Source organism: Colletotrichum abscissum, assembly GCF_030869225.1.
Source record: "Colletotrichum abscissum strain IMI 504890 chromosome Unknown Scaffold_19.1, whole genome shotgun sequence".
Taxonomy (NCBI): Eukaryota; Fungi; Ascomycota; class Sordariomycetes; order Glomerellales; family Glomerellaceae; genus Colletotrichum; species Colletotrichum abscissum.
In genome coordinates this window covers 322,416-337,607 of record NW_026850087.1, presented here as the reverse complement: position 1 = coordinate 337,607, position 15,192 = coordinate 322,416, and the positions used below count along the sequence as shown (strand labels likewise).

The 15,192-nt window shown below is 58.6% G+C and overlaps 5 protein-coding genes across 5 annotated transcripts; 2 read left to right on the top strand and 3 right to left on the bottom strand.

Moving 5' to 3' along the window:
• Positions 1-299: 299 nt before the first annotated feature.
• Positions 300-2,440, top strand: CABS01_08428 (hsp70-like protein; the record flags this gene model as incomplete). The annotated part of the gene is made up of 3 exons (XM_060541788.1): positions 300-326; positions 390-588; positions 645-2,440. The coding sequence occupies 3 exons, from the start codon at positions 300-302 to the stop codon at positions 2,438-2,440; spliced, it is 2,022 nt and encodes a 673-aa protein (XP_060401945.1).
• A 531-nt stretch (positions 2,441-2,971) lies between these two features.
• CABS01_08427 (signal recognition particle protein) lies at positions 2,972-4,913 on the bottom strand (the record flags this gene model as incomplete). The annotated part of the gene is made up of 3 exons (XM_060541787.1): positions 2,972-3,509; positions 3,555-4,673; positions 4,723-4,913. 3 exons carry the CDS (start codon positions 4,911-4,913, stop codon positions 2,972-2,974), a joined length of 1,848 nt encoding a protein of 615 aa, XP_060401944.1.
• A 611-nt stretch (positions 4,914-5,524) lies between these two features.
• On the top strand, positions 5,525-9,124 carry CABS01_08426 (pentatricopeptide repeat domain-containing protein; the record flags this gene model as incomplete). Its single annotated transcript, XM_060541786.1, has 1 exon — positions 5,525-9,124. One exon carries the CDS (start codon positions 5,525-5,527, stop codon positions 9,122-9,124), a length of 3,600 nt encoding a protein of 1,199 aa, XP_060401943.1.
• Positions 9,125-9,343: 219 nt separating this feature from the next.
• Positions 9,344-10,551, bottom strand: CABS01_08425 (cutinase; the record flags this gene model as incomplete). Its single annotated transcript, XM_060541785.1, has 2 exons — positions 9,344-9,924; positions 10,149-10,551. The coding sequence occupies 2 exons, from the start codon at positions 10,549-10,551 to the stop codon at positions 9,344-9,346; spliced, it is 984 nt and encodes a 327-aa protein (XP_060401942.1).
• A 1,858-nt stretch (positions 10,552-12,409) lies between these two features.
• On the bottom strand, positions 12,410-14,986 carry CABS01_08424 (uncharacterized protein; the record flags this gene model as incomplete). Its single annotated transcript, XM_060541784.1, has 1 exon — positions 12,410-14,986. One exon carries the CDS (start codon positions 14,984-14,986, stop codon positions 12,410-12,412), a length of 2,577 nt encoding a protein of 858 aa, XP_060401941.1.
• Positions 14,987-15,192: the final 206 nt, after the last annotated feature.

Here is a 15,192-nt window from a genome sequence, read left to right as displayed (position 1 = left end):
GGCCTGGAAAGCCCCAAATTTCTAGCAGTGGAGCGCCTGCAAGTCGGAATAACCGATGCCGGGGTCCCGACCTTGCGGGATTCGGTCGGCTTCTATGACCGGGGGCGCGCATCATTTTTCGGGTCAAAAAATTTCGATCTCTCCTTGCCATCATCATTTCCTCGCATCCTCATCCACCTCCTCCCTCCCCCCAATTCATCCACTGTGTACTCTATAATAACCGCTTTTCCATTCCTTTCCGCGCGCCATCTTCTTTTCCCTCCATCCCCTTTTGTTATACCCACACACAATCAGGCAAGATGATGTCTGCACGCTTCTCAAGAGCTGTAAGTTGTGATCCCAGTGACACCTGTCGCGATACATCAGAGTTTTTTGCTAACGCGCAATAGCTCCCCAGAGCTACCAGCTCCGTCGCCCGCTCGGCCGGCTTCGCTCGCCAGCCCTTTGCCTCAAAGTTCGCTCGCTACGAGTCAACATCATCTGATGGCAAGGTCACCGGCGCCGTGATCGGTATCGATCTCGGTACCACCAACTCTGCTGTCGCCATCATGGAGGGCAAGGTTCCCAAGATTATCGAGAACGCTGAGGGTGAGCAGTCCATTGATCTATCGTCCACGCACCAATAAGCTAACAGTCATCAACAGGTGCGCGCACAACGCCTTCCGTGGTCGCCTTTGCTCAGGATGGTGAGCGTCTCGTCGGTGTCGCCGCCAAGCGCCAGGCCGTCGTCAACCCCGAGAACACCCTCTTCGCCACCAAGCGTCTCATCGGCCGCAAGTTCACCGATGCTGAGGTTCAGCGTGACATCAAAGAGGTTCCCTACAAGATCGTCCAGCACACCAACGGCGACGCCTGGGTGTCTGCTCGCGACCAGAAGTACTCTCCCTCGCAGATTGGTGGATTCGTCCTCAACAAGATGAAGGAGACCGCCGAGGCCTACCTCTCCAAGCCCGTCAAGAACGCCGTCGTCACCGTTCCTGCCTACTTCAACGACTCTCAGCGTCAGGCCACCAAGGATGCCGGTCAGATTGCCGGCCTCAACGTCCTCCGTGTCGTCAACGAGCCCACTGCCGCCGCCCTTGCCTACGGTCTTGAGAAGGAGGAGGACCGCGTTGTCGCCGTCTACGATCTTGGCGGTGGTACTTTCGATATCTCCGTCCTCGAGATCCAGAACGGCGTCTTCGAGGTCAAGTCTACCAACGGTGACACCCACTTGGGTGGTGAGGACTTTGATATCCACCTCGTCCGCCACCTCGTCCAGCAGTTTAAGAAGGACTCCAACATTGACTTGTCCAACGACCGCATGGCCATCCAGCGTATCCGTGAGGCCGCCGAGAAGGCCAAGATTGAGCTTTCCTCCTCCCTCCAGACCGATATCAACCTGCCCTTCATCACTGCCGACGCTTCCGGCCCCAAGCACATCAACCAGAAGCTCACTCGCGCTCAGCTCGAGAAGATGATGGACCCCCTCATCACCCGCACCATCGACCCCGTGCGCAAGGCCCTCAAGGATGCCAACCTCCAGGCCAAGGATATCCAGGAGGTCATCCTCGTTGGTGGTATGACTCGCATGCCCAAGGTTTCCGAGTCCGTCAAGAGCATCTTCGGCCGTGACCCGGCCAAGTCCGTCAACCCCGATGAGGCTGTCGCCATTGGTGCCGCCATCCAGGGTGCCGTTCTCTCCGGTGAGGTCAAGGACCTCCTTCTCCTCGACGTCACTCCCCTCTCCCTCGGTATTGAGACCCTTGGCGGTGTCTTCACCCGTCTCATCAACCGCAACACCACCATCCCCACCAAGAAGTCCCAGACCTTCTCCACCGCTGCCGACTTCCAGACCGCCGTCGAGATCAAGGTCTACCAGGGTGAGCGTGAGCTCGTCCGTGACAACAAGCTCCTCGGCAACTTCCAGCTGGTTGGCATCCCCCCTGCCCACCGTGGTGTTCCCCAGATCGAGGTCACCTTCGACATTGACGCCGACTCTATCGTCCACGTCGGTGCCAAGGACAAGTCCACCAACAAGGACCAGTCCATCACCATTGCCTCCGGCTCCGGTCTGTCCGACTCCGAGATTGAGCAGATGGTCAACGACTCTGAGAAGTACGCCGAGGCCGATAAGGAGCGCAAGGGTGCCATTGAAGCCGCCAACCGCGCCGACTCTGTCCTGAACGACACCGAGCGCGCTCTCAACGAGTACGCCGAGAAGCTCGACAAGACCGAGGCTGACGGCATCCGTGAGAAGATTGCCTCCCTCCGCGAGTTCGTCTCCAAGAGCTTGGCTGGCGAGGGCAACGCCACCGCTGCCGAGATTAAGGAGAAGACCGACGAGCTCCAGGTCGCCTCCCTCAACCTCTTTGACAAGATGCACAAGGCCCGTGCCGAGTCTGGCGAGCAACCCGCTCAGGACGCCAACGCCGAGAACAAGGACGAGAAGAAGCCTTAAGTGTCTTCCTTCGATTCTTTGCATCTCGTTTTCACCTCCGCGAGTCGAAAGTGACTCGCGTCAGCATGTTTGATTATCACTTTTGGGCGCGGCATAGACCTGCTTTGCTCAATGTTTGTATTCCACCTGTACTCATATTCCGGTCTCGGTTTCGCCTGAATCGCGCCGAGCCGGCTCTCTCTTCCTTGTTACCCCTTTTTACAACTTGTTTGTTAATACCTTGCCTGCGGTCGGCGGAACCGGCGTTGGAGCATCAAAAACATTCACACACACGAGATACCGATTCGGTATTCATGATATGATCGACGGTATGGATCAAAGGGGATTAAGACGGGGTTGCATATGTACAAAACCAAACCGAATCTGGAGTAGTTAGACGTGATAATTCTACATCCCCTCTCAAAACAATCACCTGCCTCGAGACCGTGATAATTTCATGTTAGTAATGCCGGAGCCATCGTGCATGTCAACAACTGCAGATAACGTAGAAATGGACGTGATAAAGGCTCTCGCCCGATTAATTGACTACTTTTATCTACCAAAACCAAACCATCCTCTCTTCTGTGCCTGCGGCTTCTCGCCGCTCTGTGCCGCAGGTGCGGCCTGGCTGGGTGGCGCCTTGGCAACGGGCTCCTGCGGCTCCTTGCCCGGGTAATCAATGTAGTTCCACGCCACGTCGAGGAAGATGGGCTTGACGGGGATGGCGGACAGCTTAGGCGGGACACTGACAATGTTCTGGAGGTCGATCTCGCTGGAGGGGTACTCGCGCAGCCGCTCAATCAGGGGCAGCTTCTGGGCGTCGTCCTCGTTGGAGGCCGCCGACTCCTTGAGCAGGTTCGAGAGGTGGACGAGAGCGCGGTGGCGCTGTAGTTCGCCTTGGAGGTAGGTTGCCAGGGCCTTTGCGTCCGCGGCGAACACGTCGATGCTGCGCGGGGCGTTGGGGTGCGGTTGGGAGCCCTTGGTGAGGGTCGAGGCGGCTTCCTGGGCTTCGCTAGTGGCGTGCTTGATGAGGGCCAGCGCGTTGACGGTGTTGCCGATGATGGCGTGGGAGCGGGCAATAGAGAGAAACCTGTGTTGTTAGTATGAGATAACTAAACCGGTGATATCAACTCACTTCAGAGCTTGAAAGTACTCGGTAAAAGCCTCCAGCTGGTCGGCGAGCTCCTCGTCGTTGGCCACGCCGGGCAACTCCCTCGCAGCCTCGAGACTCTGCAGGGTACCTTCGTACAGAGCGACGAGTTCCTTCAGCTTTGCCGCCTTGCGCCCGGGGGTCTGTTCCTTGGCAATCTTGTCTGCCTTCTTGGACTTGCGAGCCGACTGGTATCTCTCCACCAGGCCATCGTCGTTGCCCGTCAAGACGCGGTTGCGACCGATTCGCCAGCTAATCATCTCGTAGTTGACCGCCGTTCTGGTAATCTGCAGGCTCTGCATGCGGGAGTCGCTCTGGGAAACGCCCTCGCCTCGCAGCTCGTCGATCGCTTCTTTTGTGGCATCGGCGGCATCCTGCGTCGCCTCGAGGATGTCATCATACGCGGCAGCCACGTCCCTGGGGTCGGCATCAACGAGGGACGGCCATGTCTCGGAGAGCTTCGTCTTGGCTTCCTCTGCTCTGCCCCACGCCAGAGAGATGGCGGCGTCCTCGATCTTGACGTCGCGAGAGCGCCAGGTGAGTGCCCTGGGTGCGTTCTCCTCGCCGCCCTTGCTGGCCTCGGCGTCCACCTGCTTCAACACATTGGGGTCGAGCTCGTTGATCTGCTGAACGAGGGCCGTATCGGATTGGGGGAACGCTCGTCTGGCGATGGCGGGAACGGGTATCGTGCGCGGCGTCTTCAGCTGGTATGCGGCGTAGCGGATCGAGGGATCGATGGTATCAGAGAGGAGGTCCTTGAAGATGTCGCCTTTGGTGGTCGTTGCCGTGGCGCTGTAGATGATGCGCGATACGGCATAGCTTCGCAGGGAGGGCTCCCAGTGCTGGTTCTCAAACTGGGCGGCGCCGCGGATGTGGGCGGCGTAGGCCCGGGATTCGAGCTTGTCGTTTTGTGATGCGCCAGCCTCGGGTTGGGAGAGAAGCTCGGCGAGGAGTTCGGCCGCCTTTGTTGCTTTTTGGAGTCGGGAGACTATGTGGGATCTCGTCTTGCCGGTCATGCCTTTGGCATCCGAGGCGTGCGATGCCTTGATGGCCATGGCATTGGCCCAGGCACGCTCGCTCGTGAGAAGGAGGAGGTGGACATATCTAGACAGTGTCAGTCAACATCCCCTCGTCCTTGCATGTGTCGACATACTCATGGTTCTCGGCAATTTGCGAGACACCAACCTCACCCTTCTTGCTAAACTTTCCGCGATTCTTGGTGGCGATGTTGAGCTTCTTGCGGCTGTTGAGCAGCTTCTTGGACAGCTGGGTCTGGTAGGTTGCGTAGTCTCCGTAAAGGAGAGCCGCATCGCGGCCAGAGACGACAAACTTTGTGATATCCATCGCTGTGGGTTCGTCCGTTCGACGGGGAGGCAGAATCGCGACAGGCCACACCAAAGGGGACGGGATGATGTCGAATCGACCTCTGCGCTGCGCGGGGGATTGGTGGGGCTCACCAGTGTCCTCTGCTTCAATGTCAAAATTTGGGGTGTGTCACTAACCTCCTGACTGCACACCTTCGGTCATTAGGTAAGCTGGGGCGGACGCCGGGTTGAAGATGTTCCCATCAACGCCATGTCATTGGTTGAAGCTCCCCGAAAAAGTCCATGATGGTAGGTGGATTATGGACTGATACAGCGCTCTTTGAAGGCATCGTGCATACTTTCCGGCGGGCCCTTTGTTCGCATTTGCAGAATAGATCATAAGTCGTCACTGGGAGATCTTTCCCAATTGATACCCTCATTGAGATACCCTGCGTAGGCCAATCTAGCTTAGCTCAGCTCGGGCAACACCTCGGTCGGTCGACGACGTCTTCGATTTCGCGACTCCACCCAAAACTTTTTCGACATTGCGCGACAACACCAACGACACCCACGACCAGCATGTGCCCGAGTGCGTTTGATGTCCGCCATACATGATCGATACGTACCGTGTTGGTGACAGCTTCAATCCCAATGCTGGAGAGAACGGCGGCGACCCTGGAATCATGTACCAGTCTTCATGCTCTTCCATCCGCCGTGCGACAACTTAGAAGCCAGCGCAGGTTGCACACCGGCTTCTGGCAGCATGGCGCCGCGGCCATAGATATCTCCAGCTACTTGCTGGCTGCGCGTTTCCATGCTACCGAGCAACTCACCTACTCCGATCCGCCGCCAACGCCTCCCGAAACCCTCGCCGCCTCGACCTTTCTTGTCGACTTTCTCTACCCCAGCGGAACCGCCTCCTTCTTACGCAGAGCCTCTCCAGGCCTTCCTCACGATCACCTGGCGTCCATTCGACGGCTTCCACGGCGGTCCAGACCATTCACCTCTTCCACGGTTGCGACTTCCACAAAAGACTCTGACTCGCCAGGGGCATTGTCAACGAACTGGGGAGACGAATCTGCTGTGCAAGACCAGCGGTACGAATACCAGAAAGATGTAGATCCGGCCGAGGAAGACGAGTTTGAAGAGGAAGACGAAGAAGATGACTACGACATAACCAGCTCGCATGACACGCATAGCGGTCCGTCATACGCCGGCGCCGGGTCGCGGCCGCAACTGATGAGGGAGCTGATGGCCGACAAAGACACGGAGTACTTTGGGTCCATATGGCAGCTCTACTCGCAGTTGGAGCCGAGTCTGAAACCAGAGTTTCGGCCCGAGATCATTGAATACCTGTATCGGTCCGCCAATGTGATCGATGCGCGAAGGGTCGTTCTCTTGTTCCCCCAAATCGACGACAGTCAGTGGACCACATTGGCCTTGACATCAGTTGTCACGGCATATCTACGCCTGGGTCGAGAGACCGAAGCGTTGCGGCTATACCACACGGCGCTGGACGAAAAGGCTTTCGTGTGCGGTCTGGACGAGCTGCTGGGTCATTTCTTTGCAAAGGGCGATTGGAAAACCGTCAGTCGGGTTTGGTCATCGTATCACACGGTGTACCTCGCCAAAGGCATCAACTGCGGAAAGTTGACGCAGCTTGCAGCAACTCCCAACCTCGGGGCCCTTGCCATGAGCTTCGCCAAGGAGGTCGAAGCGCAAGAACCAGAAGTAGCGCAGAGACTCAGAATCTTGCTCAACAAGGCGGTCAGGCGTGCAATCCAGCAACCATGCAAGCCCAAAGAAGCATTGCCTCTGCTCAAACTCATCGAAAAGGACCAGAGCAAGTGGTTCAACATTTATCTCTCGGAAGCCATGGCACGAGGACAACAAGAGGGATTGGCCAAGGTGTACCGTGTGTACCGGTCATTTCCCAAGGTGAGACCACACTGGAGAATTCTCCATGGCATGTTTGATATCTTTTACCCAGACAATGTCGCGGGCCTCGAGCAGGTCTACGAAGACTACCATACCAGCTACGGGGGACTGGACCGTTGGGGGTTCAGGAAGTTCCTCAAGTACTACGCATCACGGGGCGACGTCAAGTCTCTGGAGCGTTTGTGGGACAACTATGTCGGCGCCTACCGTCACCGCCACGTCCTTCGGGAGCCAGAAACATTCAACTACGTCATCAACGCCTATGCGAACCTCCAGGACTACAAGAGCGCACGTCGATTCTTTGACGAGATGATAGAAAAGCATGGCGTGATACCAAATACCGAAAGCTGGAATCAGCTTCTCAAGAGCGCCTGTGCGAACTACGACCTCGCCATGTCGGTGTTTGAAGAGCTCTGCGAGAACGTATCACCCGACAAGTATTCTTTTGCTACCATCATGTCCACCTCTTCGACAGACGGAGACATTGCAAAGACCTTGCAGCTTCTCGAGAGAGCGAAATCGCTGGGCATCGAGCCGGACGCCACCATGCTTGAGAGGGTCATCCGGGCCTACTCTTGGCATGACCGGACGAGAGCCATGTTGTCAGTTTGTCTCGATGCGCACGCCAACAGCGTTCCGGGCGACCACGGCATCCTTTGGAACGCTCTTTTGCGGTCTCAAGCGAATCGCCGCAATCTGCCTGCTGTCGCTCGTGACTTGGAGGCCATGGCGAAGCAAGGCGTCAAGTGGACGCCCGAAACCCATACACAGCTGCTCCGCGCCTTGGTCCGCTGCGGGCAAACACAAATGGCGTACAGGCTGCTGCGTTCGGCTGCCTTTGAGAAATCGTTCAAAGTGGTTCCAGACCATTTTGAGACCGTCGTGCAGGCTGCCCTGGACGATCGCCATTTGGGCCTAGCTCGCAAGGTAACGAAGCAGTTGCGACGATACAAGACAAAGTCGGTCAAGGGTCGCATTGCCCAGGCCCGGATCATGATCAAGCAGCAGTTGTTTGCTTACAATCAAGATGAAAACAACGTTGACGGCATGGAGGAGCTGATGACATATATTCGGGAGCTGGCCAACAAAGCGGACCATGAACAGAGTGGCTCCTCAATACGGCGCGCCGATTCCTTGCACCGCCTGCGCGTTTTGCTTGATGAGGCCATCCGGCTCTTCGCTGCGTATCGCGATTACGACGCCGTCAGAGAACTCCAACAGCTACAGAGGGACAACACTGCAGCCACGACCAGTTCCGTCAACAATGAAACTCCTGTCGAGTGGCTATACTATACGATGAAGGAGGATGCATCCAACAAGAAGTACGAAGAGGCTCTGGCAACGTGGAGACAAATATATGACAGGGTCTTGGCCATTGCTCGTCCAGCCGAATGGGGGCGTAATCGCAGAGCAGTTCTGCCGCGGCACCGTTACCGTCTTTCCAAGCCATTTGAGACCTTTACACAGGTATGTGTGGAGCTACAGAGCAGGACGCGACTGAAGAGGGGCTTTGAGAAGTTACTTGTGTCGGGCTTCATGTTGGAGCGCCGGGCCTTTAACCTTCTGGTCCAGGGCCTCGCCCGCACGGGAGCTTGGATGGACGCCTGCAAGGTATGCGAGGAGTACCTGATGCTGAGATGGACGGGCTGGCAGCAGAATCGCATACGCGCGCAAGTCAAGAGGAACCTACCGCTCGTGACGCGTCGCGTTCAGAGCTCTTCGCAAGTGCTACGCCCGACATCGTACACCATCATCCTCCTGTCCAAGGAATACCATGAGCTGCGACGCACAGCCATGTGGTCGGGCGAGGCGGCGCGAAAATTCAACACCTTTAAGGAGCTGTGTCCGCGCCTGGAGGATGCACTCAGGAGAATGGTGTACACGGGCGTAGGTATCGAAAAGGAGCTCTATGGCACCCAAAAGAGGTTCGTGGAGGCGCGGGCCGAAGAGGTGCTCTCGATAGTGGATGAGGGAGGCATCCTTGGCTCGCAGACGGAGTCTTCATCGTTTACCATGGGCGGTGTCACGATTGACGGTCTGCGGACCCGGATGTCATTGGTGCCCTCCCTTCCTCAGGATCCATCATCGTCAGCGCAAGCGCCCGAGGCTTCACTGATAATCACGAGCGGAGTGACTATCGACGGCCTGCGGACTCAGGGTTCGTCGTCGTCGTCGGTGCCTCGCGTGGAAGATGTTGGCTCTCAACCTGAGACCACATCGTCGGCGCAACAGCCTGAGCATTCATCAATGACTACGGGTGGAATTACTATCGATGGCCTGCGGCCCCGGGGTTCGTCGGCAGTGTCCGACTGACCCTATGGGGACGCGGCGTGTATCAACAGAGATATCTTGTACAAGACTTATTAGACCAGACATGAGTGTGTTGTTTAGAAGGCATTTAATTGCAGCGATGATTTCTTGGAGAGGTTTTGACATCCTCCTCGACGGGGATGACGATAGATGTGACAATACAACTTTTGTTTATTAGCTTTAGTCTAATCTTCGTTGAAAACTGCAATAAGCCACAGCCCGTCAATCACTCGCTATCCCGTCCTTTGGAGAGTGCATGATCCCTTGGACGGTGCCCACCATGGTGTCCCCCATGCCCTCGTTCAGCGCATCGCGGCTCGCAAGCCCAAGCTTACTCCTCTGCATCACAAACAGCGCGGCCGTCGGCGCGTCGAGGCTATAATCGAGATGCGGGTTGAAGATGAAGTTGCCCCCCTGGCAGATATTATCCCCCGTGTGGCACACGACGAGCAACTTGGTCGGATCGACCCCGTCAATGGCTTTCCCGCCCAACGGGTCGCCGAACAGCACGACGCTCGACAGCCGCGCGCGCTGGTCGGGCGGCAACTGCGCCACGGCGAGGCGGGCCACCTGCGAGCCCTGGGAGTAGCCCGAGACCGTGAGGCGGGTGTCCGGGCAGGCGGAGAGTGTGCGGGAGGCGACCTGCGCCGCGAAGGCGGCGCCCGTGGCGGAGCCGCCTGCGAAGAAGCCTGGCGGGTCGGCCGGGTAGGAGTTTACGCCTTGGATTGCGATGGAGCCTGTGCCGTTCATGTAGGTGCGGAGGGCGTCGAAGAAGGGGGGCCCGGTGAGGAAGCCCACGTTGCCTGTGTTTGTCAGTCTCTCAACTACGTTCCGTTCGGGGGGGGGGGGGGGGGGGGGTGGGTGGGCGGGGGTGGGGGGGGGGGGGTGGGGGGGGTGGGGGGGGGGGGGGGGGGTGGGGGGGGGGGGGGGGGGGGGGGGGGGGGGGGGGGGGGTGGGGGGTGTGGGGTGGGTGGGGGGGTGGGGGGGGGGGGGGGGGGGGGGGGGGGGGGGGGGGGGGGGGGCGTACCTGGCTCGTTGGTCCCCCGGGCAAAGAGGACGGCCACGTCCGGACACGTCACGGCGCGGGTGGTGTTCCCCGGGAGCGGGAGCGGCATGCCCGTTGTGCCGTTGATGCCGAGGGCCGTGTCGAGGTCGTTTTGCGTGATGCCGTTCTCGGCGACCGTCTCGCGGAGGGCGCGCACGACCAGCAGCGTCGTGTTGACGACTTTGTCCACCAGGCCCGGCACGCGGTCGAGGACCTCGAAGGAGCCGGAGAGGAGGCTCGAGAGGTCCCTGTCGCGGTAGGGGTTTCCCTTGATCTTTTGCGGTGGTGTTGGTGTCGTTTGTAGTGAGGGTATCGGTATCGTCAGCGCCGTGGTCTGCTGGTGTAGCAGGGCTGACGAGAGGAGGAGGGCGGATGACGGCCTCATCGCGCCCGTTGTGTTCGTGTAAGTCGTGCCAAGGTGGTGTAAGTGAGGTTGTTTCGTTTGGGTGTACCCAGATGGTGATCGTTCGGGTGATCGTCAACCGCAGAGCCGCAAAAGGTAACCTTGGATCGAATAAGGGACCTCTAGGTTACCAGAAACCCAAAGGATTGTCAAGGAGGGTTGTTCAGGGTATTTCAAAGCTTTGACATGTGCGTGGGCAATGTCCAAACGTCCTTGGCGGTTGATGAGAGAGTTGCGTCACACACATGGGATCATGTAAGTGAGCTCCTCAGCGACGGGGGCCGCCCATTGCGTACTTGCGTACTCACGACCAGACTCGCTTCAGATGACGCCGCCTCACTCGGACGGCATTGTAAGTGAGGAGGGGGCATTGTGAGAGAAAGTCGCAGACCACGACGGAATCTCCCTCACCACCAAAGAAGGAATACCAAATAAAATGACACAGCCCCTCCCGTGCAAAACGCGAAGGCGAAGGCGTTTCACACCACCACCACCACTCCTAAGCATCCCCCGCTGCAGGCGGCGGGCTCACGGCGAGAATATGCCGCAGTGAAACCGTCTGATGTCGAATTTGTGAGATTTCATCGCCAATGACAGGGCACTGAGATGCTTCGCTCGGACTCTGTCGAGCGTGGGATTCCGTCATTTGAAGTATTTGAAAATCCCGCGGTCAGATGTAAGAGGAGGTGAGAGTGAGTGAGTGAGTGATGAGAGTGGGCGCATAACCCCCAAGAACCCCTCTCCTCATTAACCCGATGTCTGGCGTCATGAAAGTAAGTGCATCTATTGCAGTGGTCTGACATCCTCGTTCTAGATTCACTCTGCTACTCTTACCTTCATGATCCTGCCAAGTTGGTGACAAAATGGGTTCCCCCTCGTCACATTCGGCGGCCACTCTCCATCATCATTACGACCACGAGTACTAAACGGAGAATACTACAAGTAATAACCATCAAATCCCTCAAGCGCATCTCTTACGTAGCAGTCACTCAGACTTGATAAAAGGAGCGATTGCCTTGGTACATGCCAAAAGAGCGCTCATCATGATGTATACTATGTTATCACCCACTCACTTCCTTCACACTCCAGCCTGATCTCCTCCCATCATCCGTGCCTCCCACTTCACAGTCCGTGTCCCGCAACCGTGTGTTCTCAGCCAACACCTAAATAAACACAGCCAAGACCGCACGCAAACCACAAAACCGCCTTGCGCCTTCGCACTCGGGAAATCAAAAGACAGACGGACGGCAAGGCGGGAGGGCGGAGCGCTGCAAGACCCCGTCGGGGAGGGAGATCTCAACAAGACCACGCGCAGAGATAGCAGGCATCCGTAGAACGAATTGCATGTAGGACACGGGGATGGCTTCCGTGAAGTACTCCAGCCACCCGGGGACGTCGCTACCATGTGTTCGGGATCTCCAGGACTCCGTGTGGAGGATCTCGAATTTGATAGAGTGAGGTGCATAGTTTATGAGTGTATGGCTTTGAGCTGAATGATATGGAAAAGTTTCCATGTCAGACACGGCCTCTCGGGGACTCACCTACGATTCGATCACCAGCACCCACTGCAAACGACTGATCAAGTACGCACCAAGATGAGTGAGTACTATCTCTCATAGGATATCTCGATATGAACACCGCCGCCCTCGGCGAAACGTGCCTAAATACCCCAAAACTCCATCCGTCTATGACATACCCCGTTTCCCATAAAACAAAGCGCCCTTAGTGACCCTTACCCATATAACCCGGGGCTAAATAAGTAAAAACACCAAAATCGGTGTCGTAGATATGTACAAAATGGCTCCAACACGATGTCAAGTCTCCAAGTGAACCACGTTCACTACGGTCGACCAAAAGGCATCTCGCCTTGCTGCTGCCCCTGTCCCTGGTTCTGTACACCCAAAGACCTCAGCCGCTGCGAAAGCAACCCCTCCGCAGCGCCACCAGGACTCCCGCCGCGCCCAGAGGACGGCGCGAACGCGTTGCCGCCGTACCCGACGTCCCCCTTGCTCAGCTTCTCGTACCTCGCAATCTGCGCGTCCCAGCCGTCCTTTGTCGTCGGCCTGCTCGCCTGCGACGACTGCGGCGACAGGACGCCGGGCGTCGTGGTACTCGTCGTGTTTGTCGTGTCGCTGACGTCGCTCCCCAGACGGGCACGCCCTCGCCCCGAAAGGGCAAACGGCACCGCTTCCACGGGCTGATTATTGTTTCCCCCGCCAAAGCTAAAGGGTGACGGTGACTGCTGACTGTACCCCGCGGCCTGCGGCGATTGCGAGAACCCGTCTGATGTACTCCCACCATCCGCCGCGTACGGGTAGGCAGACGGAACCAAGGGAAACCCGGCACTCCGCCTCCGAAACGCCTTTTCGGCCGCGAGCGTCGCCGCAGGTCCGCTGTGGCTGCTCGACATGGGCGGGTGCATCACGCGGATGGGCTTGTAGGGCGTGAACCGCGGCTCCGGGTTCGTCGTCTCGTTTCGGAGCTTTTCTTTCCCGTCGGGGACGCGGTTGGCAAAGACGATGCGGACGCTCTTGTAGAGGTAGAAGCGCCCCTTGGACGGGCAGCAGATGTGGAGGTGCACGAGGTACCGCAGGATCGGGCGGTCGGCGGCGGCGGCGGCGGCACCGGGTGCGTCCTCTAACCCGGGCGTGTTCCCCTCCATAATGGGACCCGCGGAGTAACTTCGCTGCCGGATAAACGTCTTGGTCCCGGGTTCCATACCGGCCAGGTCGTAGGGCACCAGGAATAGCTTCACCGCCGTCTTGTTGGGGTTCTTGATGACGATTTGGATCTGCCCCTTTTCGGGGATGCGATAACTCCCGCCCGGCGGAGCTCTCGGAGACGCCGATCTCCGTCTGGCCCGCTGTGCGGCACGATCCGAGGACCCGTCCGCGGGCCCATCCGCCATGAGGACGTCGTCTTCGGCAATCTTCTTCTCGACGTACCGGCTTTGCATCTTCCTCTTGGACCGCTGTCCCTCCTCGGGGTTGGGTAGACCGTTTTCCAGGTCAATCTGGCCGACGTACGGGCTGGGGCCGTCTTCCGACCGCACACGCCCTTGCGAAGCTCCCCCGTAGCTGTAAAACACGGCGGGAAACGGCAACGTCACATGGGCGGGACACCGCAGACTGGATTTGCACTTGCCTAGCCCCAGCACGCCAATCTGCGCAAGAAAGTCGAGCGGCTTGGACGGGGTCGTGGACATGCGGCCGCGGAGGATGCTCTCCTCGTACGACCCGACCATGGAGGCGTGCTGCAAGGGGGAGGTGTCCGAGTTGAACGACGGCCGCCTGGGTCTCAGAAACGCCGCGGGCGTCTGCGGCGACGAGGCGGCCCCAGGGAGCGGCACCTGCGGGATCGACGTGAGGGAGCGCCGCGGCTGGTGCGCCTGGTACGGCAGCGCCGCTGTGCCCCGGTGCGAGGACTGCCTGGGCGAGGGGAACGCAAAGGGGGACGATGTGACCGAGTTCAACGTGTGTCGCCGCAAAGGGCCCGCGAAACTCGGTGAGCCCCCGGTAATGGCGATGCTGTTGAGCGGCGCAGACAGGTCGAGCTGGTCGTTGCTCTCGGACTGGACCAGCGGGCTCGTCGGCGGCTTGTAGACGAAGCTAGACGAGAATGAGGAGGACAAGGAGGACGGGACGGATCGGTAGTCGTCATTCGTCGCCGGAAACGGCAACCTCGTCTCGAACTGAAACGGGGAAAAGTCCCGCGGTGGTGACGTTGCGAGCCATGAATTGCGCGACGCCAAGAACTTGTTGGTTGCGCCATGCGTCGTCTCCTCCTGTGTCGTATCCTGCTCCTGCTGCTGCCGCGACCGCGGCCTCGGCTGGTGGTCCTCTGTGAAGTCGCCGCTGTGCAGAGCAGACCGCGGCCTCTGTATGCTCAACCCCTCGCGCAGCCGCTCATCGTCCTCTCGCGAGCCGTCGGCGGCTGCTCTGTCCGGGGTGATGCTCGCCGGCGGCAAGAGGCTGTTGTTGGACGAGCTCGAGGGCGGCCGGGGGCTCTTGGGCGTGCTCGGGCGGGGCAGGTTGTTGAAGAGCGACTCGAGCTTGGTGATGTTGTGAGCCACCAGATCGGTCCTGGGTGATGCGACACGGCGGTTCGGGATCCAGGTCGGGCTCTCCCCGCGCTTCAGCCGTTCAATCAGCTCGGCCCTGTCAGAGGTAACTGCGGCGGCAGCATCGGCGTCGGTGTCGGTCTCGGGTGTTGACGGCCTCGTCGGGCTCTCGACAATGGGACCTTCGCATAGCTCGGTTCGTATGCTCTCTTCAGAGAGTCTTCGCATCGGCGACGGTCGGTGTTGTGGTATGGGCGGAACTGCTTGCGGTGTTTCTGGCGCGGCGGCCGCTCTGTGCTCGGCTATGGATGATAAGAGGTGCTGGTGGTGTTCGAGATCGTCCTGGAAGATGGGCATGGTTTGGTCGAGGTCTGAACCACAGCACGGCTGTGGTCCAGATCTGGAGTCGGGTTCGCAATGTTGGCGGCGGTCGAGAGGAAGCCGATCATGCCTCCCGCGTCGTCTGCTCTGCTTGTTGGTTTGTAGTTGTAGTTGTAGGTTGTATGGAGGAAAAGGTGGTGCGTCTTTGTCGGGTGATTTTGGTTTCGTGGTGTTAGTCACCA